General features: G+C 42.9%; 1 protein-coding gene across 1 annotated transcript in view; it reads left to right on the top strand.

Annotated features, from left to right (window-relative positions):
- Positions 1 to 4877: 4877 nt before the first annotated feature.
- Positions 4878 to 21283, top strand: part of NUDT3 (nudix hydrolase 3) — a 42651-nt gene continuing 26245 nt past the window's right edge. Inside the window, exon 1 of the mRNA XM_090024871.1 lies at positions 4878 to 5395. Coding sequence (XP_089880997.1) covers positions 5297 to 5395 — 99 coding nt within the window. The 5' untranslated portion in view covers positions 4878 to 5296. The remainder of the gene's footprint in view (positions 5396 to 21283) is intronic.

Raw genomic sequence — 21283 nt, 5'->3', positions numbered from 1 at the left:
ACAGAGCTTGTCTTGTGAAACTGCTGTAACTTCATCTAAGGTTAGAGGACCCAGCTGTTATTGGCTATTGATAAGGGTGTGCTTGTTTGGCTTGGCTTGGCTTGCCATACTTCCGAAAGAATCTGTCAGTACAACAAAACATGAAATACTGCATATTTTGGACTTGCTCCTTCAAATAGAAATTGTACAGTTGACACATTCTTCACTAGTTCAGTTCCTAACGTGAGTCCCCACTTGCAGTAGAGCAGGGGGTCACTACCCTGGATCTCTTGATGCTGCTTAGAAGAAACAGGAGAGATCAAGTTCTCCTAGGTTTTTGTGCCAGATGCAAATAGGCAGGCAGGCACCCATTTCATCAAGGTCATTTGACATGGGCATACAGGATGTTCTCTTACTTATGTAAGGTCAACTTCTCATTGTTATCTAGAAATTGCTGCTCAGCCTCTCTTAAACTCCGACTTGTGAGCTCTGGATTATGTCAGTTCAGCACTACGAACAGCAAATTCTTTGGCAGAGGAAAACTTGCTTGTTTTTATCGAATCAAATACAAATAATGCAATCAATACCATGTTGTGTGTGTTATACTTCCCTGAGAGAGTTCCTCTGAAGTGTGCTTCAAAATGTGTTTCTACACATTCAACAATAGTAAGCTTCTAAAGTGCAAAGTCAAGCAAAAGGCAACAGCCTCATTTCATAAGGCCAGAGCCGTCATGATTGTGATTTTGCAGATGAAGCAAATAATTGTGTTTGTTTCTGTTAAACCAGTTTTGAGTTGAACAGTGAGGTTATGGAGCGAACCAAAATTCCTGTGTTATGCTGTGGTTGCTACTTGAGCTCAAGCACCTTTCAAGAGTTTGCAATAAGCAACGTTTAAGGATGTGCTACTGCCTAGATTTAGTCTAACAGTTTGGACAACCTGACTATTGAAGTGAAGCCTGTGCAATATACAGTCACACCGCTAGATGTCATCCTAATGCAGGATTTAGGATAAAATGCTAACCTGGAATGGTTTTATGATAGCATGGATGCTCTAGGGTGGGATAAGCATTCCAAAAGTGTTAAATGTTAACATGAATTTGCACAATGACCCTAATGAAGTGGTATACAACAGATCTAGGTTCACTAGTTAATCTGAATTGCTATGCCTATCATGCTGCTGCATGTGTTAACCAGATGGGTATATACCCATGTTTTACTTGAATTTAAGTAGGTAGATTTGTATTTTGATTTTTTTTTTTTGCCTGTTCATGTGTGGTCTGGTTCATTAATAAATGTGTGTGTGGTCTGTGCCCCCCCTGCCCCCAGTTGAAATTGAGATTGTGGAATTTAACTTCAGTAGAATGCAACTTCAGCAACAGATGTACTCCTTCATTTTCAGAGAGATTTCATAGATTTCATAGACATTAGGGCTGGAAGGGACCTCGGGAGATCATGGAGTCCAGCCCCCTGCCCAAAAGGCAGGAAGTCAGCTGGGGTCATAGGATCCCAGCAAGATAAGCATCCAATTTACTCTTGAAGGTGTTCAGTGTAGGTGCTTGAACCACCTCCGCTGGCAGACAGTTCCAGACCTTGGGGGCTCGGACAGTAAAGAAATTCTTCCTTATGTCCAGCCTGAAACGGTCTTGCAGGAGTTTGTGACTGTTCGACCTCGTCATCCCTTGGGGCGCTCTGGTGAACAGACGTTCCCCCAGATCCTGGTGGTCACCCCTGATAAACTTATAGGTGGCCATCAGATCACCCCTGAGCCTGCGCTTTTCCAGGCTAAAGAGTCCCATGAGAGAGTGTTTGTCTTCTTGTTAGCTACGTATTCTGCCTTGAACTGCAGTGGGACCTTTTTCAAGGAATTCTAACCAGAAACCTTGACCTGTGTTGCTAAATTTCCCTCTGAAAAATCCCAGTACACACGAACAATTTTAGGTTAACTAAATCGAGGCTGATCAGAAATAAAGTACAGAAATAAAAGGAATATTCGGTACTTTTGCATGAGAAATCGTAACTCTGGATTGGCACGTTGTCAGCTACCTCTTCTAGCCTTTCTCCTACTAACTAGCATAAGCCTATCTTGGGCCAAGGCATTTAATATGATAGTTGTTAAACAACTGTCAGTTATTTGGTCATGGGTCAGTGGCTGGAATGGAATGGGGATTGAGCCAGTTCAGGCCTTTGGGGTTATCACAAATCACAATGGAACTTGGCAAATTGAGAGGTGGGGACACCCTTCTGAGCTTCCAGCTCAGGGGACCTGTTAGGTCTCTAATAGTAGCCTCTGCCCCCCTCTAACTGTTACCCAAATGTGTTTTACAGTGGTCTTTGTGCATCTACAGTTGTGAATTGCTGTGGCAGAGATGGACCTGTGTATTGCAAATCGCTTCACATTGGCTCGAGTTGTCCTCAGTTATAACCAACCTGACTTAAAGGCAACCAACCTGAGATTCAAATTGCCCTGACCAGTTAAGTACATGATAGTTAATCATAGCCTAGTATTGAAAGGATGAATGTTAATGGGAATTCAGCAGAGGTTGTTTATGCATTTAAGTAAGAGGCAAAGAACCTGAAACCATTCATATGTGCACGTATAGATGGCCCTTTTGTCGGGGAAGAACACTAGCACTTACACTTGGAAGGAAATGCTGACGTTCTTAGTTGGGTAAAGAGGTGTGTCGTTTTTAATTTTAAACTAGTGCTTGTCTCATGCTTTGCTACTTGGAAGAGAAGTACTGCCAAAACTGGAATGCAGGACTGAAGTAGGTGATTTCCATGATATCTGGATAGTGAGATGGACATTAAGTGTAATCCTTCTGGACTACTCTGTGACATTGCATCGCTGCCAACTCATGCTTCTCTTCCACCTGAGAGAAGATGCTGGAGCCCTTTCTGAATGGATGCAACCCAAAGAGTTAAGGAAGAAAATGGCACCTCGACTAGTCACCACTTTGCAGGCAGCCTACAAACATTGCTCATAGATGGGATGAGTAAGCAAGGAAAAAGAAAGATTGCTTTGTTTGCTTTTTAATAGTCTGACTACAGATGTAGAGTGAACTGGGATATAAGATACAAACTGTAGGAACACAAGTTGGCAGAGAAAACAACAGCCCTGTCTGTTCTCACGTGACCAGGGGACTACCACTGCGATGGCTTGCCATTTGGTCCAGATCAGCTAGCTGAAATCAAGCACTATAGGTTGGATTGCTGTGGAAAGCATTTTAAGACCTTTTGCAGTTAGATGCCAGTAAGCAGCTGCTTGGGTCTATAGGCTTGTCAGTTCTGGGGTTCCCCACTGTTGCTCTTGCATGGCATCACGTATAAGGTAACTATTATGTTTTATTATTGCTGGCCAGCTTGGAAAGGTCCATCCTGTTTCATCAAATCATGACCTGACCTCACTTAGATGCACTTCTATTGCTTCCTGTAATTGCTGATGGGCAGTGAGCTGAGGCAACTTGGACTGCCTGTGTGTGTGGCTGCAATACCTTAATATATAGGCCTGTTCATTTGAATGCTGGCTTCTCCCAGAAAGTTGAAGGGAGGTGTAAGGGAGGTTAAAAATTAGAGGGTTCCTGCATACAGAAGCTGAGACTATTGCACTTACTGTAGTCAATGGTTGTGAAGAAGCACCTGCTTGGGGCTCTCAGCCAGCCCCTCTATTTGAAAATTGGACCTTTGCTATTTAGTCTCTTCAATAAAAGTTGGATACAAACTCCTGGAACGCTGCTTTGGGCTTAATACCAGGAAAAACTCCTTTGCAGTCAGGGTGACCAGACTATGGAATAAACTCCCTTCAGATGTGGTGCAATCACCTACCCTGGAGGCTCTCAAGAGGAGACTGGACAGTCACCCTGCTTGGGGTCACTTCACCCCCGTTGTCTTCCTGCCTAGAACATCTATGAAATAAGAACATAAGAAGTGCCAGGGACTGGGGCAAACCAGAGGTCCGTCTTGTCCTGCTCCTTGGACTTGTTGGGAGGGCCAGTGGGCAGTGTTGGGTGTGCTCTGCTTGGTGTCATCCCTTGGCATGCTAGTTTTAAACCTCTGACCATCACTCCCATCCCTGTTAGGCCTTGAGTTGTCCCAAGCATTCACTTCTGGCCTGGCTTGCGGTCTCCCTTTGTACAGGTGACTTCCAGCATTTCTCTGCGGGCGTTGCCTCGGAGTCGGCAGGCAACAACTCGGCCTGTCTCTCAAAAGGGGCAGAGAGCGGATGCCAAAATAGTGACCTGGGTTGGATCGGGGTGGTTTTTCCCTCTGCCATTGGTGGTGAAGGGCAGATCCCAAACTGGGCATGGGGACGCCGCACACGGTTGCAACATCAGCACATGGGGTTGCAGGGCCAGGAGCGGGGGGTTATGCTGAGGAAATGGGGTCACACCAAGGAAAACGTTGGGAAGCGCAAGCCAAGGGAGCGCCTGCTGCCCATTTCCTCCACCAACACATCCTCCTTGCTCTGTTTTGAGGGTTGAAAAACCCATAGCAGTGTGCACAATTACGGATCTTATCTGAGTCCACACACACAGGTTCCCTCTTGCCCCCTCTCTGCTTGTGGGAGCACATGTGGGGAACGAGGAGCAAAACTGCGGCGGCCAGGAGCATTTAGCTCCTGCCCTGCCAGAAGTAGCAGGCGGAGGGGGTGCCTCCAGCCGGTCTGTAGCAGCAGCGCTGCCGAGGCCGGGGCAGGAGGGGCTCGGGCTCGGGCTGGGGCCGAGGCCGCACTGACAAAGCCCCGGCGGGGCGCGCGTCGCCTCCACCCGGCAACCGCCTCCTCCCTACGCTACCAGCGTAGCAACCTCCCGCCTCGCCGGGTTAGGCGCTTTGCGTCAGCCATGTGCCGCCCGGCTCCCCCTGCCTGCGCAGTTGGCGTAACCGCCCACCGCCGGAGGAGCCGGCCGCCAACTGCGCCCGGAGCCTTCCCCCCCCGGCGATTCTCGGCGCCGCTCCACGTCGCTGGCGCAGCGGCCGTTCCAAAGGGGCGGCAGGGGCCAGCACCCCGTCCCCACCCCTCCCCCCTCAGCCGGCTTTACGCCGTTTGCGTAGCGTGCCCCCAAGATGGCGTCGCGATCATCGTCGTCGTCGGCGGTGGCCGGAGCGCGGGCGGCGGCGGCGGGGCTGGTGGCGTTGAGGGGGGGGATGCGGCGGGCCCAAGGCGGCAGCAGCCGGCGCGTGTAGCGGCTGCCACAGCCTCTCCGGCTGCGTCCCCGCGCCCCTCGGCCGCCGCCCCGCGCTGGACCCGCGCCCGGCCCGGGCCGCCCCCGCCCCGCCGCTGCAGCCGCCGCCGCCGCCGCCGCCGCCCCCCGAGCGGAGGATGATGAAGCTCAAGTCCAACCAGACTCGCACCTACGACGGGGACGGCTACAAGAAGCGAGCGGCCTGTCTCTGCTTCCGCAGCGAGAGCGAGGAGGAGGTGGGCGCGGGGCCTCGGAGCTGCGGTGCAGCAGGGCCGGGGGGTTGTGGGCTGTGGGGTGCCTCGGGGGGGGGAACTCGGGGACTGGGGTGCAGCAGGGCCGCGTGGGGGATCGTGGCTTAAAATGGGCCTCAAGGGCAGGGGTGCAGCAGAGTTGGGGGGGTCATGGGGTATCAGGTGTCTCAGACTGGGGTGCAGCAAAATTGGGGGGGGCGTGGCTTAAAAGAGACCTTGAGGACAGGTGCAGCAGGGTTGGGGGGGATCATGGGGTTTGGGGTGCCTCGGGGGGGGTCATAGGTGCCTCAAGGTCTGCAGTGCAGCAGGGCTGGGGGGATCATGGCTGAAGGGCCTCAAAAGATTGGGGTGCAGCAGCAGAGTTGGGGGGGTGATGGGGTGCCTCAAGGACTGGGCTGCAACAGGGCTGGGGGGTCATGGGGTATGGGGTGCCTTGGGGGGGATCATGGGGCACAGAGTGCCTTGAGGACTGGGCTGCAGCAGACTTGAGGGGGATCATGGGCTGTCGGGTGCCTCGAGGACAGGGGTGCAGCAGGGCTGGGGGGATCATGAGCTATGCGGTGCCTTGGGGGGATGATTGGGGTGCAGCACAGCTGGCAGAATCATGGGTTAAAAGGGGCCTCAAGGGCTAGGGTGCAGCAGGGTTGGGGGAATCATGGCTTATCAGGTGCCTCAAGGACGGGTGCAGCAGGCCTGGTGGGGTCATGGGCTATGGGGTGCCTTGGGGAGGGGTCATGAGTTAAAAGGGGCCTCAAGGACTGGAGTGCAGTACAGCTGTGTGGGATCATGGGTTATCAGGTGCCTTGAGGACTGGGGTACAGCAGGCTGGGGGTGATTATGGGGCATTGTGCCTTGAGGACGGGGGAGCAGCACAACCAGGGGGGAATCATGGGGTATAGGGTGCACCGGAGCTTGGGAGTGGGGATCATGGGGCATCAGGTGCAGCACAGTTGTGGGGGTCAGGACCTGGGGATGGGTAGCTGGCCCAAAGGAGCCAAGGGATCCAGTTGCAGCTCATAAGCACTGCCGTATGTCCTGGGTCGGACCATAGTTCTGCCTAATCTCCTGTGTTATGCAGCAGCAGCTTGAAAAGGTGCCCGGCTTCTCGCCATGTGTGGGCTCCCCCAGTCCTGTGCCCACCTGGCCTGGCCCGGCCCGGCCCGTGGTCCTGCTCATGGCCCTGCCACAGGTTCAGATGAAAGCTGGCTAGAAACCAGCTGTGATAGGCCCCCTGCAACATGTTATGTTAATGATGTAATTGGCAGGTGAATTTTGACCAGCCACACATGCCAAGTAATGATTACGCATGATAAAAATGACTGTCCGGCGATAAAAAGAGCCAATCGGCTATGACGGTGGAACAGCTCTATGGGCCCTGCTACATGTTTGCATGAAGCTTGGGTAGAAACCAGCTCTAGAGTTGTTGCAGTTTCAAGCTCTTTATAACTGGTTGGCACTCTTTCTATAGCTGGATAGCCATTTTTACGACATATGATCATTACTTGAGGCGTGTGGCTGGCCTACATGTATTGTGTGATTTGCCTGTGAATGGCATTGCATATGTAATGGTAGCTTGGGTCTCTGAGAGCTCTGAGTAATTGAACCTCCTAAACTCTCCCTGTCTTGTGGGCTCCTGCTGCACGATAGATTTGAATCTATGGTGCAGCTGATGGCTGAATCACAAAAAAGTCTAGATCAGCCACATGTGCAAAGTAAGGCCTCTGCTGCATGTTACATATATTATGTGATTAACTGGTCTGAGAGTTTAGAGTGGTTGCATTTCAAATTCTCCCATCTTGGTGGGGGCAACACTCCGGAGCCAGGAAGTCTAGACCTGCTTTGTGAGTTTTGTCTCCCTCCCACCTCCCACTATAGCAGTGTTGCTAAGAGCAGGCTAGCCTGGCTGGGGAGGTCTGTTTCTTTGGTGCAGTTGAGGGCAAGATGCAGCCTGAAAGGTATAAAAAGACTTGAAGGGTGGGCAGGTCTGGCACTGCATGGCATGCTGTGGCGTGGGATTTGGCAGCCGACTGCATCCACCACATTGACAGAGCTCCAGGCCAGCACATCACATGAGATGGGGAAGGAAACCTGACCCTAGATTTATAAAAAGAACCTGGGATAAAAGGGACGGATGGATTGCCAGAAGTGGCTGTCAAGAGAGATTTTTAGGAGGAAGTTGGAATTAAAGGTAAATTGGTTAGTCTGAGAATAACTGTTCTGCTCAACATACTCAGCCCTGTTGGGCTCAGAAGAGTGACTCTGCATAGAAATGTGCATTGTCCAACATCCTCTTTTTTTTTTTTTTTTAAATAAGCTGTTTTATTTGGGCTTGCAGGATTCAAAGTGAACCAGGAGGCATCTCCTTATGAATATTATGGGATTACTTTGACTTCATCTGTTTTACTGGTTTATAGGTGGCTAACCAAAGTCTTTGTTCTCCTGATTATCATATTTGTAGCTAGAGGAAATCAGAAGGGAATGCAGACAGTTCACTGGAGGAAAGCTAATTAGCATATTATTCCGTTATTATTTAACGTGGTGAAGGAGCCTCATCAACCCCCTTATTATTGCTGCACTGTCATGGTGAAGAGTGTCAACAGTACAGTTATAAATGGGCTGAAGGATTTATAAAACTTTTCAAAACTCCAATGAAATTGAAATATGAGGTCTAGGCTAAAAGAGCCACCTGTCCTTTGCAATTCTATGAAACCATTTTGAAATCAAAATGCTACATTTTTCTTTGTAATTTTAATTTTAGAAGTTACTTGGTATGGTAATGGGAGGGGACAATATAAAGAAACTGTTTCCTAGAGCAGTTGTACACAATTTATTAGACTTATGTAGCATTTTTTCATTAAAAAATATCTAGACAGATATGATCTTAATAAGATTAAATATACAAATGTGTTTGTAATAGACAGTTAAGTGATGTGTCAGCTTTCACAAATAGCAGATTACCGATGTGTAATGTACAGACTGACAGTGATACAGGCTTGTATCTTCTTTTGTGTTTTGAATATGAATAGGTTTTTACAGTTGTGCTAGGGCTTTTTTATACGTATACTTGAGTGAAGGTTTCTGATGTACAGTTGCACTGATCTGTCCAGATATGACTCTTTTAAACATGTTTCATTAAGCTGATGGTAAAGGTTGTGTGGTAGTGTTAGAGAGACGGTGTAGCCTTGATAGTCCAGGAATTATGTGAGAGGTAAGGATTTTTTAGGAGTGATACCTTTAATTGGACCAACTATACATGGTTGGAACAAAATTAGACAACTTTTGAACGCAAGACATTCTTCATCAGGTATGAGCGGTTGGTTGTGTGGATGCTGCTTAAAGCAAAGCTGAACAATGCCGAGCTTAAGTTGATTAGGAGTTGCCTTGAGTGAAAACAAAGTAAGCTATTATTTAGCCAAGCCAAGTGTCTGTTTAGGTGTTTGTATGAATTTATCTAATGGTGCTAAAAAAATAAATGTGTAAACTAGTGCATTTCTGCCCTGTAGATCAGCAGAGGTCTGAATCCAGTCTTCAAAAAACAATAGAATTGAGTTCAAGTTTGGTCACTGTACCCTGCTTAATTGTCTCATTTGCATAATTATGTAGACCTTTGGAGAAACCCTAAGCATAAATGAGTAAGAAATGAGAACCTATATCCTCGATTTCATTTCAACAACTGTTCAAGCGTTCAGGAGGGTGGCATTATCGCAACAGTAAAATCGGTGAGTGTGTTGATTTCCATTGTCTGTTATAATAAAAGTCCACCTAATTGCCTTGTGAATGTGACAGAAGGTGCTGGTTGGATGATACTGAATGACCACAAATTAATTAAGCTCAAGTGCTGTTTTATATTTCTGGGTATTCATACATTGGTACCTGTTAGCCTATGCAAACAAAAGACTAATAATAGACAGGTGAAACAAGCGCACGTTAACACCCAAAAACTCCTTACAGTAGAATACCATAAATGGACTTTTTTCCAATAAATTTGTCTTTATATTGGGTGAATTCTTTAAAAAAAATCTCCTACTGAGAAGTTAACATCAGGACAAACTACTTCACTGATATCTAGAATACGCTCATTTTACTAATTAGAAAACCTGGTTTTTAAATAACTTTAATTCGTGCTGTCATTGGATGTATTTTAATAATTTTCTAGAGAGAGGTTGGTTTATCATTGGCTGGTGATCATTAAAACATAAAAATCAGTGACTGAATAGAGCCTTAACACTGAATTCGTCACTCTTCTGCTGACTGAGAGAATACATTATATTTTAACACATTTAGTTAAGCAGTTGTGTTACTTTGTCTAACGATTTATAGGGGTTCTTAGTTTGACCCTTTTTGAAATAGAAGTCAATGAATAATGCATTTTTTTATACTGTACTAAGCATTAACCTTTTAACTTGTGATTTGTCATTCGCTCTTTGGATGAAAATTGGAATTTAAATTAAAATGCACAAAAATAAAAGAATTAGAAGTTGATTAGTTAAATAACATTCCCTTAAATGTAAAAAAAAAAAAACCCCAAACACATTTTGATAATGTCATTTTGTAATGTGCTCTTTTTTTATTTAGTATTCTTGTATGTGGTGAAATGAACTGACAGTTTCTTATTGTGCCCTTACATATTGAGCTAGTAGATCTCATTCTCTCTCCCCTATTTTATTCATAGATTTGAAAAGGAAAACAGGCTTCCCTGTTTTTCAGTTTTTTGTTGGTTTCTTAACATTGAATATACTAGTTTGATAAACTGGAATGAACAGCATAGTCTCTCTATGCTAGTTTGGCCCTTTAGAAGACTGTTTTTAGTTACTTAATCCATGTTTTGACTCTGGCATAAATGCATAATGCTTATGATTTTTAATACAACTGTGACAACCTAAGCTTACATAATTTTCTTGATTTCAAATAGCTTTACTTTAAAAATAGAAATATGCTTAAAATGAGAAAATGTTGTTTAGATGAGGAAAATCCAAACTTGTGACTTTTAGGATAAATCAGCATTATTTTTATCCACCTTGCTTAGAGATTTTAATGTGTTCTTTTTCCACATATTAAACACTTTGGGAGCTTGTTTCTTTGGATATGAGTGCCTGTGTAACAGATTTTTGGATGAAAATACTTTCTTGCTATGAAATGTTCAAAAAATTGACAGTAGGAAAAATTAATTTGAACAAATAGAACAGAAGAACAACAAAATAATTTCTTTCTTAAATGAATGGTCTAACTAAAAAATCTTACTTTATTTCTATTATTTGAGAAATACGCCTCTTTAAAGGGATGTGTGGCCAGAAAGAAAAAAAAAATCAATCTGGTTATGTTAAAAGGATTTTGAAGAGCTTTCAAAGAGCCTTCTAGCAGTAGTTGGCATAAGGCAACTCTAAAAAAGGATGAAAATAGCAAGGGAGTAAACTCCTGGGATACTTGCCGCTTGTGTGAGAGGGGAAGTGCTTAGAAGTTAAGTGTTTTGAGGGAAGCAATATAGCGGTCTGTATTTACCAGGTTTCTTCATTTTACCATGTATTACAGGGACCATTGTCCTAATGTCTTTTGGCTTTTAAAGCAAGTCTTGAGTGGTTTCAGCTTTAAAAGTGCTTGCTGTGTATCGGACCAAAGTCAGGTTTTGTTAACTACTTGTATTTGAGGAGATTTTGAGGTAGAACATTTCTTCACAGAGAACGGCATATTGGTGGGATCAGCCTTGCATTTTGAATGAGGACTAAAATTACAGGGGAAAACCATAAACGCATACCAGGGGCACGGAGAGCTTTCAGAAAGAGAGCACCAGATAAGCTCTTGACTAAATTTTAAACGCTTGCAAGCATTTGTCCATCTATTGATGATCAGCTAACATTGTGGCCTCCTTGCAGTAATTGCTTGCTTGGAAAAGTAATATTAGGAAAGAATTGAATATGTTCTTAACCATCTCCTTATTTCCAGCTGCTGAATCACACTGAAGAGCCAGCATCATATGATTAGCCAGCTTTCCACAGACCACAGTCAGGGAATCACTGCTCTAACAGCTCAACTTGACTATTGTTTACATTCCCTTCAGCTACATGAAAGATTTGTGGTTAAAGCCAAATAACAATACCCTACATATGTTGCTAACAGAGTACTGTATCTGCATTTGTATGCAGCTTGGCTTAGATATCCACTCCCCCATGGCATGTAGTAAGTTCTCAGGACAGTCCTATCAACTTGACAGACTGTAAGCTTTCATCTTAAAAAAAAAAGGTTTCTAGATTTCTTTTTTCTTTTTTTGGGTGGTAAAGACAACTTAAACAGAATTGAATTTAAGCTGTAGTATGAATGTTTTCTTTCAGGGTTACAGTTGGCTCCAGTATTTCTAGTGCTGCTGAACTTGCCCAAACTGCAAAAGCAGGAAACGGGGGATTATCTTATCATTAGTTTCAATGGGAACCCTGGACACAGCTATGAAACTGAAGAACATGGTCAGGTTGACTGTTACAACTGGGCGAAATAGATTAGTAGTTGAGGAAGACCACAGGTAACAGTTACAAGAAGTATTCACTGATTTTGGGAAATGGAGAATCCAGAAACAGAGGATGGGTATAAACAGAAAGGAGAGCAGAGGGCTTAACCCTACAATGCCTTCTTTTTGGCACTTCAGTACTTAAATCTCAATTTTCTAAGGCACAGATTGCTAGGTATTATAACAGGTTGAGTTCTCTATCAAGGCACAGGGATGTGTGCTCGCTTTTCCCAGCAACAGGATGAAGTGACTGCATTGGCATTGACCTTGGATAGTAGAAAAAAAATCCATCTTCATTTAGCCCTGGCTTGTACATGTGACTGTAAATATTTAATAATTTTTTTTCTAACCCTTATAAGTAACTGAGGGTGTTTAATGTGTGGGAAAGTACAGCCGGGTGAAATTTTTAGGATGCATTTATGGTAAATCGCTTAAACATACCGAGGCATTTTTGGGAACACAGAAAACGCAGGGAAGAAAGTAAGTGCACAGTACGGGAAGAGAAAAAGAGGAAATGGATGCAAAGTGAAGTGGGTGAAAATGGACCCGTGGTCCTTTATATGGAAAAAGGGACAGGAGAGTCTAGCCTTGAAGGGAAAGAGGGATCTAACAGTTGAGAGAGACATGGCGATGGTTCCAGCTTTAAGAACAGAGACTATTAATGATGCAGCTAAATACAGAGTATATACAAAATTGGGCACAACCATTCAAGTTCTTTCAATTGTAGGTCTTATTCAGTAGGTTTAATACTTAGGTAAGTTAGGCATCTGTTCAACTCTGACCTGCACTGAATAATGCAGACTGAATCTTCATTTTTGGACTATTGTTATTTTGCATAATTTAGAGGGATGATCTGTTTGGGCATATTTTAAACACGTTTACAGGATTGTCTGGTTCTTAGCTGGTTTGGGTGTTTCTTGTGAATGTGGACAAGTATCTTCATTCAGTGCTGACTGCATAGTTTCTAATAGAAAAGAGTAAAGAGCTTTCATAGCAGCAGGTTGTTAGTTTTGATTAATATATTTATCAATTGAAAAAAAAAGTGTATATGCAGTATATACTGTGTGTATCATCTTACAGGGACATTTGGTTTCTTGTAGTCATGGTTTGTGTTTTGGGTTTTTTTTAAGTGCATAGTGTTCTTGTAAACTGACTTTTTCAATGAGATGGGACAATTTTATATAAAGGCTGCAACATTCACTTCTAAAAGAAAAAGGAACTTAAAATTTGTCCCAGTATCCCATACAGAAAAAGGCTACATAAAATACAGTTAAGTCAAGAAGGTCAAACTGTGCCTTTGATAGGTGAAGTGAAGCATGATTTCATGGGGTCCTTTGCTGTAAAAGCTTTGCCAGTAACCCTCTACTAATTAAATATATGGCTCTTAGTTCAAGCATCTCAGCTGCGTGGTTAGTTTTGTCCTTAGTATGAAACTCGCAGAAGAATTTTTCTGTTGTAGTCTAAAACATTTATTTTTTTTGTAGGGTGAGTGAGGATTCTTGTTTTTCATACTTTTCAGTAAGGTTCAGCATATAGTACTTGACTGAGAAATTTGTGGTAATAGTAATAGGAACCTTGGACATTTCGATGCTAGCCAAGCCATGCGGTAAGTACACTTAGAGATTTGTGTTGCTGCTCTAATAGTTCACTTGAAAAATTTGACTGGATTTTTAAAATTCTTCCTGGGTTTCTCCTTAGGTATGATTTGCATAATTGCAATGATTTTAGTTCAGTAGCTGGGTTAGCAAGAGTTTCCATACTTTTATTCACTTTCTTAATGTTTCAATTCTAATAGTTTCCTCTTAGCATGTATCATGATTTTTGCCAGGATCTACAGCGTGATTAATTTTGATTTCCTTCCCTTTTTTTTTTTTTTTCCCCCCTACCATTATTTTGGCTGTCTCACTTTGCAGCTATTGTGATGTGGATTAAATAATACATTTAAAGCTACAGAATAATGTGTGTGCTGTGGGAGACAACAGTGTCTAGTAATTAAAGCAAATTACACTATTCAGTTTTCTGTGAGAGAATTTTCTTGTTATGCACATGATGGTTTCTGTTTTTAATGGCTTAGTGTTGAGAGCATGTGCATTCAGGCACTTGTTCAAATTAATCACATCTCGGTGTTTAAACCTGGCTATGACATTGCTGACGGAAATGGTGCTTGTTACTTGGTGCTAACTTTGTAACATGCCCTGAATAGCAAGAGGGTTGGAGAAGCCTTACTGTAAGCCTTGTGCTGGTTGGCATGCTTGCTTAGGGACACTCAGTGTTAGCAGGTTGGCAATATGCTTGTGTGTCACTGGTGTAACTGAGGCCATGTTATGGCTTGTTAAATCCAAGAGATTGACTTTCATTCTTTACTGGGTAAAGGTCTGTTTTTCTTGCTCCTCTTTTCAAACAGATGTGATGACAAGCAGAGTTCTTACTGTTTTCAAGGTCGTTGTGGCATCCTGATCGGTGATCCAGGTTCTTCGGATTTTAAAAGCACAAGACACATGAATGCTTGTGTATTGGGGTTATGCAAAACATTTGTTAGCTTTGAATAAAGTACAAAAGGTCTTTATGCCAGGTAGAGCTGTACAGGCTATGCTATACCGAGCGGTAGAAGGACAGGATAGAAAGTTGCTAGCACTGCTAAGCTCCAAGCCCTTGAACACTGGAATGAGATGAGAAAATGGAACTTCCAAACAAAGGGAGATTGTGCAGGCAGAGATCACTGAACCTGGTCTCTGAAGAGTGGAGCGTAGGAAGCATAGTTTGTCCACATAATGCAGTAATTGCTGAATGGTGGCAAAACATGAAATGATTTGAAGTGGTTGGGAGGTCAGGCTAGAGTACGGTTCAAATGACTGATTTCATGATTTAACATGTGATAACAAGTTTTTAATTGAAACAGCAGCATGTCACTCTGCGTTAGCCATGGGTTAGCATCAAGTTGCAGGTTATGGTATTGGCTGTGCTAAAATTCCCTGTTTGACATCTTGCCTGTTCTCTGATCCTCTTAGCAAGTATGTCTGCATCCTGCCTGACCCTACACTCTGTCATCTGGGGCAAGGACGGTCTCCTGCTGAATGTGTGGATAGCGTAGAGCTCCTTTTGGATGCAACTGTAAACAGATACAGTTATCTGTGGCTACTTCATCCGCTCACACCTTTGTAACTCAGGTTGTAATGGTAACAGCCAATTAATCTTCATAGTTTTGTCTTCATCGAGCCTCTTCAGTGAGTTATGTGCCTGGCCACATGGCCACTGCACCATTTTTGTAAGCTGTTTTTGATGGAGGGGGAGTTTGAAATTCCTTTATTGCTTACATTTTGTAAACGAGCATTTGTTTTCTACCTTTTCAGCTTTGCTTGCCAAAGTAGTCCTAGAATTACCCAGTCTCCTTGAGCCATGCTGGTTTTCATAACTGAAAGGATTAACTAGGTTGTTGTGAATAGTTTTACTTTAAACATGATATGGATTGAAAACCTGGTTTAATCCATAATTTTTACTTTTCATTGAAGTTTTTGGTTTGCTTTTCATTTGCCTTTTGCATTCTTTCAGGTGTGCACCCTTCTAAAATGGATTGACATAAGTAACTTATACATATCAGACAAGGACGTTTGACCAAGTGGTATGATGCCTACGCGCTCTTCCCCAGAAGAAACCAGGACTGAAAGAATTGGCTCCAGAATCTGCCCTTACAGACAACTCAAGTAAACCTAGCCTGTGTGTGACCTAGCAAGCGCAGTGTAAATGTTAAACCTTCCTCAGTATTAAAGCCTGACACAAAGTCCTTGACTTGAAAGGAGTCCTCTCTAAGGGTGCCAGCTAAGGAATAATCGGAGCTTTTCATTAGAAAGGGAGTCTCCAGCGGAGTCTTCCTCCTTGCACTAGCCGAAGGGGAAGCTGAGACAAATGCTTAGGTGCAGGGACGGAGGAAATGGCTTTGTTGCCACTGTAGGCCCCTGTAGGTATCTGTTATGCTAGATAAAAACACATTGCGTATGTTGCAGCTAAAGGAACTAGATGATTCTTCTCTAATTTTTGCCCTATTTCTGAGAAACGAGACTGTAGTCTTCCTCGCTGCCGTAAGAAAGCTTTCAGAAAGGCATAATGTAATTGTTCTTTACCTTCAGTTTTAGTTGACCTTGGTGAATCTTACCCTGTATGTCAGGAAACCACTTTATTTGTATTTGCATACCATTAGTAAAACTGGTATGTAAAAGGTATATTATCTGGTGCTTCAAATAAACATTTTCTCTTTATGTTGTAGTTTTGAGTTTGATTGGCATGTTTTCAGATATGGTTCACAGGTCTGATAAAGCGTCTGGTTAGAACAGGACACTGGAATGCCCAGTAATTTCGGTGCGTTTCCAGAGAGTACTAATGTGTGTCACCAATGCTTTAAATTGCTTCTTCTAAAATGCCCTAAAAGGGGATTATTGTTAGTGATTAGAGTAAGAAATTGGGTCTCCTTGGTTCTTTTCCCATCTCTTCCACTGACTAGGTGTCTGGCGTGAGGCTTGCTTAACCTCCCTTGCATTGGTTTTCTTGTTGTATCATGCTCAACTATCACACAGGATTGTTTTGAAAATTGGTATTCTGGAAGGACACTGAGCTTCTTGCAAGGTGCTGGACAAGTGCAAATATGACCGTTATCTGCAAGGGAGTTCAAGCCTTGCAAACTCTCTGCTGCTCCAGATAAAACCAGATGTCTGAGTATACACAGTTCATAAAATACTACTCCCACTGTGTAAAAATGGGGCTGCAAGGAAGTCGTGTTTATACAGGCAAAGTTGTTGACTCAAGTGTCCATACCAGATGCCAGCTATGGTCACTATATTCTTCCTTCTTCAGTGTATTGGACTGTAATTGCAGTTGTATATTATGTTAGCTGCTTATATTAAATTAGTGCATGCCAGGCTAACAGTTTGACCTGTAGTGGCCCTGTAAATGAAGCTTTTATTATATTATATAATTCGCTTAATATTTGTAAAGCGCTTCTGGTTCCTTCTGGATGCCCACTTATAAACGTGATTACCGCTAGTTGGATAGAACAGTTCTTTTGAAGTCCTGATTCTTGTAAAGATGCTTTGAAAATATTTAGACTAAACAGGACAGTTTATTTTAAAAGAAATACTTGTTCTACATTGCAAAAGGTAAGGTTCAATTAACTGTTGACAGTATAAAGCAAACAAAACAACAATATTTTCTAGATGTTATACAAAGAAATAGTAAAATCCAAGACTTTTTTTTTTCTTCTGGAATTGGCAGCATTTTAGATGATGGACCACTACAACACTTCAAAAAAATGTGTGATATCATTGTCAGCTTGTCGTACCTTCCGATGAATCTTGTTTCTGAATGTGACAGTTGGCTGGCTGTGCAATTTCTGTTACAAACACATGGGAAGAAAATGAAATAAGAAAAATATGTCAATTCAAACCCAGAAAAGTTTTTAAATACAATTTTTATTTAGCTTGAGTAGACCGGAAACATGAGGAACCAAAGAAAGAAGCTGGAATGACGAGGCTCTTACAAAAATCTCTATGCGAGGATAGTATGTCTGTGATCAATACAGAGAGAAGTCATTAGCTGTGTTAGTTTGAAGATAGGCAGAAGGCAAGGCAGGGTGGCACCTTAAAGAATAACTTGTTTGTTCATGAGCTTTCCTAGGTAAGGGGTAATGAAGCTTATGTCTTTCTGAAAGAGTTGGTCTTCAAGGTGCCATGCTGCCCATTTTCTGTGGATGATGTACTGGTAGATCAGACTAAATTCTGTTAACGACCATAGCACTAAACCAGTGTCTTTACAGAACGGTGCTAATGTTGGGGAGAGTTTGTATTTTACCACAGTCTCCAGTGCAGCTGACAACTTTAAAACTAACAATTGGGCAGAGAAAGAGCTTTTCAAATGTCTTGAGTGGAGGGAGTTATATTTTTACTTGTCTTAAGAAATGCAAACTTCCAGCTAGTAGGGTAGGGTTTGAATAGTGCAGATGCACAAAGTGGTTGCCTATGAAGTCTGTTTGTCAGAGAGAGTCTTAAATTTGAACATTTCTTCCTTTGCCCTCCCTTTAAAAGCACGTTTTTATGTTAAGTACCAGGTTGCCGTTGTCCAGTAAGGCATTACCAAGCAAACTATACTTCATTGCTATCAGTTCTGCTGGGCTTTTATTTCCTTTGGCTCTCTAAAGCAGAAAGAGTCTCATTGCAGTGTGGCAGTCATGTGCTGTGCTTGGGTTTGCTCTGTAATGGAGGGCCCTTTCTACCACAGCCCTACTTTTTTGCCAGATTGTTTGCAAGAAGTACTGTTCTCCACCCCCTTTTCACTGCAGAAAGGGACTGCTGCCAGGAAGGGAGGGCACAAATGGGGAAACCAGTTCTAGGCATTTTCTTTGTAATCCTTACTGGTCTTGATGAATGCTGTGCTTGTCTCTGACAATACAGATGTTTGCTAGTAAGCCTCCATATTTTACTAAATTTAATTGAAAGGTTTCTGGCTTCTAAAAGCGTTTGTCAGAAGAGGGAGGGAGGGAAACGGAAGGAGGGATTTTGTTTTAATTACAGCTGCTTTTTGAGAGTGAATGGAAACAGCTAGGCTTTTTTCGGAGAGCCATGTGAGGCCCCTGTTCTCTGCAAGGTTGTTCGAGTAATGGAAAAGAGAGCACTGGTTGGCTGCTGTATGGCCCTGTTATCACCTTAGCTTTATGTGGAAGCTGACTGGCTGTTCCCAAAGTAAAACCAGCCTGTCCTGAAAGACAGGACTGATAATTATCAGCTGTCTGGCAGAGCACTGCAGTATCAGTAACCATTTGATTTTTCTTTTTCCCCCCTTCAGGGCAAGAAGAAATGCATTATAACTGTGCTGTAGATACTAAAGGATTTCACTTAACATTTTAATTAGTGAGAGACGGATCAGGGACTGGTTTTTTTTTGTTTTTTTTTTTTTGTAGCCTTTCTCTTGGCTCTTACAGAATGGACACAGCAAGCCAAAAATTAACCTTTAAGAACATTTATAGAAAATTTCAGTTCAGCTCAGTGGGCCAGTAGCTTCCACAGCAGAGAGATCATTTTGAAAAGTTTCTTTGGTTGCTTTTGCAAAAATCTGGAACTCTTGGTTCAGAAATGATGCCGTTTATTAGACCAACTAGGAAATTGCAAAAAAGATGATCTTTTTTCTGCAGGCTTTTGGGCTCAAAGGCCCGTCCTTGGGCTCAGGGAAAATTAAAGATGGTAAAAAGTCTACGTAGGTAGGAAATAAATTTCAATTTTGCGCAGAGGAAGCTGGAGATGGAAGTCTGTCCCTCTGAGTCCATGAGAGTGGCTTTGTGAGTTGTTGCAAGTTGCTCTTTGGTGTGCAGATCAGGCAGGATTCCTTCCCTGGAGGTGTCAGATGACAAGCAAGGAAGTGTAGAAATATGTCTAGTTGTTCAGCAATGAAGTTTAAAATCCAAAATTGGCTAAAATTTGCCATCTTCCATGTTTCAGGGATATATTTGGTAGCCATGTTGGCCTGAGACAAAGAGAAGTACCAAAATCTAGAACTCCTGGTTCAGAAATGATACCTTTTATTAGACCAACTAGGAAATCACAAAAAATTAGCTTTTTCTGCAAGCTTTGACATTTTGGTTGCTTTTGACGTTAACACACGTGTAGGGTTCTGGGAAGAAATCCGTAAGAAGCTTTCGATTGCCACTGTTAGGGTTGGGAGCAGAAGTTGGGAAGATGCACTGCTGTATCTGTAGATGAGGTTGTTTGGCTAAATCTGATATCTTTTATCAGACCAACTCAAATAGTTGGAAACATTCTTCTTCTTTGAGTTGATCGACTAAAAGATACCAGATTTACCCAAAGAACCTTGTCTGCCAATGGCTGTAGCCGTGTTGGTCTAAGCGCAACACCCCTGGTACACCTGTGAATCTTTTGTTCAAGGACACTAGCTTTAAAGTATAAATATTCCCTTTAGAGCTTTGCACAAGTTCATAAATTTCAGTCACCTAAAAGAGAGGGGTAGGGTGAAGGATAAGATCTTCTTTGCAGCATCTTCTTGCAAAGAAAAAAATACCTCACCTGTACAATGAGCTCCTGTCTGCCCTGGAAAATAATGCTTTTATTTAGATAGAGTTTGTTTGGCGGCTTATGTTCATGCTGAAAGGATTGATTATCTGAAAACCTAAATTTAGCAGAAATGTAATAGTTGCATCTTCTACGCTTGCTGGGGAAAGGTTTTTACTTCGCTGGATTTTTGCACGTACTGGTCTACGGTGTTACAGTGATATAAGAATGATGTAGCCAGGATGGTCCAAGAAATCATGCAAGAGGCAAGGATTTCTTACAGTGCTATCTTTTATTGGCTAGATAAGCTTTTTGAAAGCTCTTCTAACTTCATCCCAACTACATAGTCGGTGCAGTAAAAGATAATCACTGTAAGAAATCCGTGCCTCTCCCAGATCTTGTGTGCGTCATTCTTTCCATTTCTTCCAAAACTTTTAAAAATGTTTTACAGGCCAGTATGTTATTTGATAGTAGGACTCACTTTTAGTGGCTACTGGGCAGACTTTAAAACAAAGGAGGAATCTTTTGCTGAACTTGCAGTCTTGACTTGTAACATTAAGTTTGCTAGGGGCATTTGAGTTCCAGGCATGTGTTGACAAGTATGGCTCTTTAGATGTATTTTCTGTGTACATCCTGTTTATTTAGCAGCATACAAGTTCCCCAGCTTAATTTTGAACCCGGTCATTTTGTCTTGTAAGAACTCATGGGTAGCAATATCCTGTTTAAAGTATTCAACTATGCCCTTGCAGGACATATTTCCTTCTCGTCTGAGGGTGCTTCCTTTTTTTGTGCTTTTGAGGAAACTGTGTGATTACAGTAAGGTGTGAGAGTGACAGCATTTTCCTTCCCACTGAAGGCTGTCCTGTTTTCTGTTCTGAAGTAGCTTCACTTCATTACAAAATCATAGAAATCTAGTGCAGCTCAGAATAATTTTCATGGCTTAAAATGGTTGTTCGTACCTGGAAGCTCTACGTTGGGGAGCTTGGTGTGTGTCAGATGCCATTGTCAAGTTGGCAGTGTTATTTCTTTTTATTTAAAAGCTTTAGTACTGTGACTTAGTAGCAGATACATTATATTTATTTGCACTTGTGAAGAAATATAAATAGGTATCGACTGAACATACTCGCCGTTATTCTAGGCGGTTGCTCACCTGGGTTGTTCTGCAGTTAGCACTGAACAGAAGATGCTCTGAACCAAGAAGATAGACCTTGACTAGAAAATGCATTTCCCTCTTCATTGCTATTGCATCTCTTCAGTTTTAGGGAAGGAGACAGTTCTGTGTTCATCTTGTTACGCTTATTCATATTCCTTCTATTATTTGCTGACCTGAAG

The sequence above is a fragment of the Crocodylus siamensis genome, chromosome 13, assembly GCF_052110815.1.
Source record: "Crocodylus siamensis isolate JL-2025a chromosome 13, ASM5211081v1, whole genome shotgun sequence".
Classification (NCBI taxonomy): Eukaryota; Metazoa; Chordata; order Crocodylia; family Crocodylidae; genus Crocodylus; species Crocodylus siamensis.
Note: the sequence above shows the minus strand (reverse complement) of the source record. Positions and strands in the feature narration are given on the sequence as shown.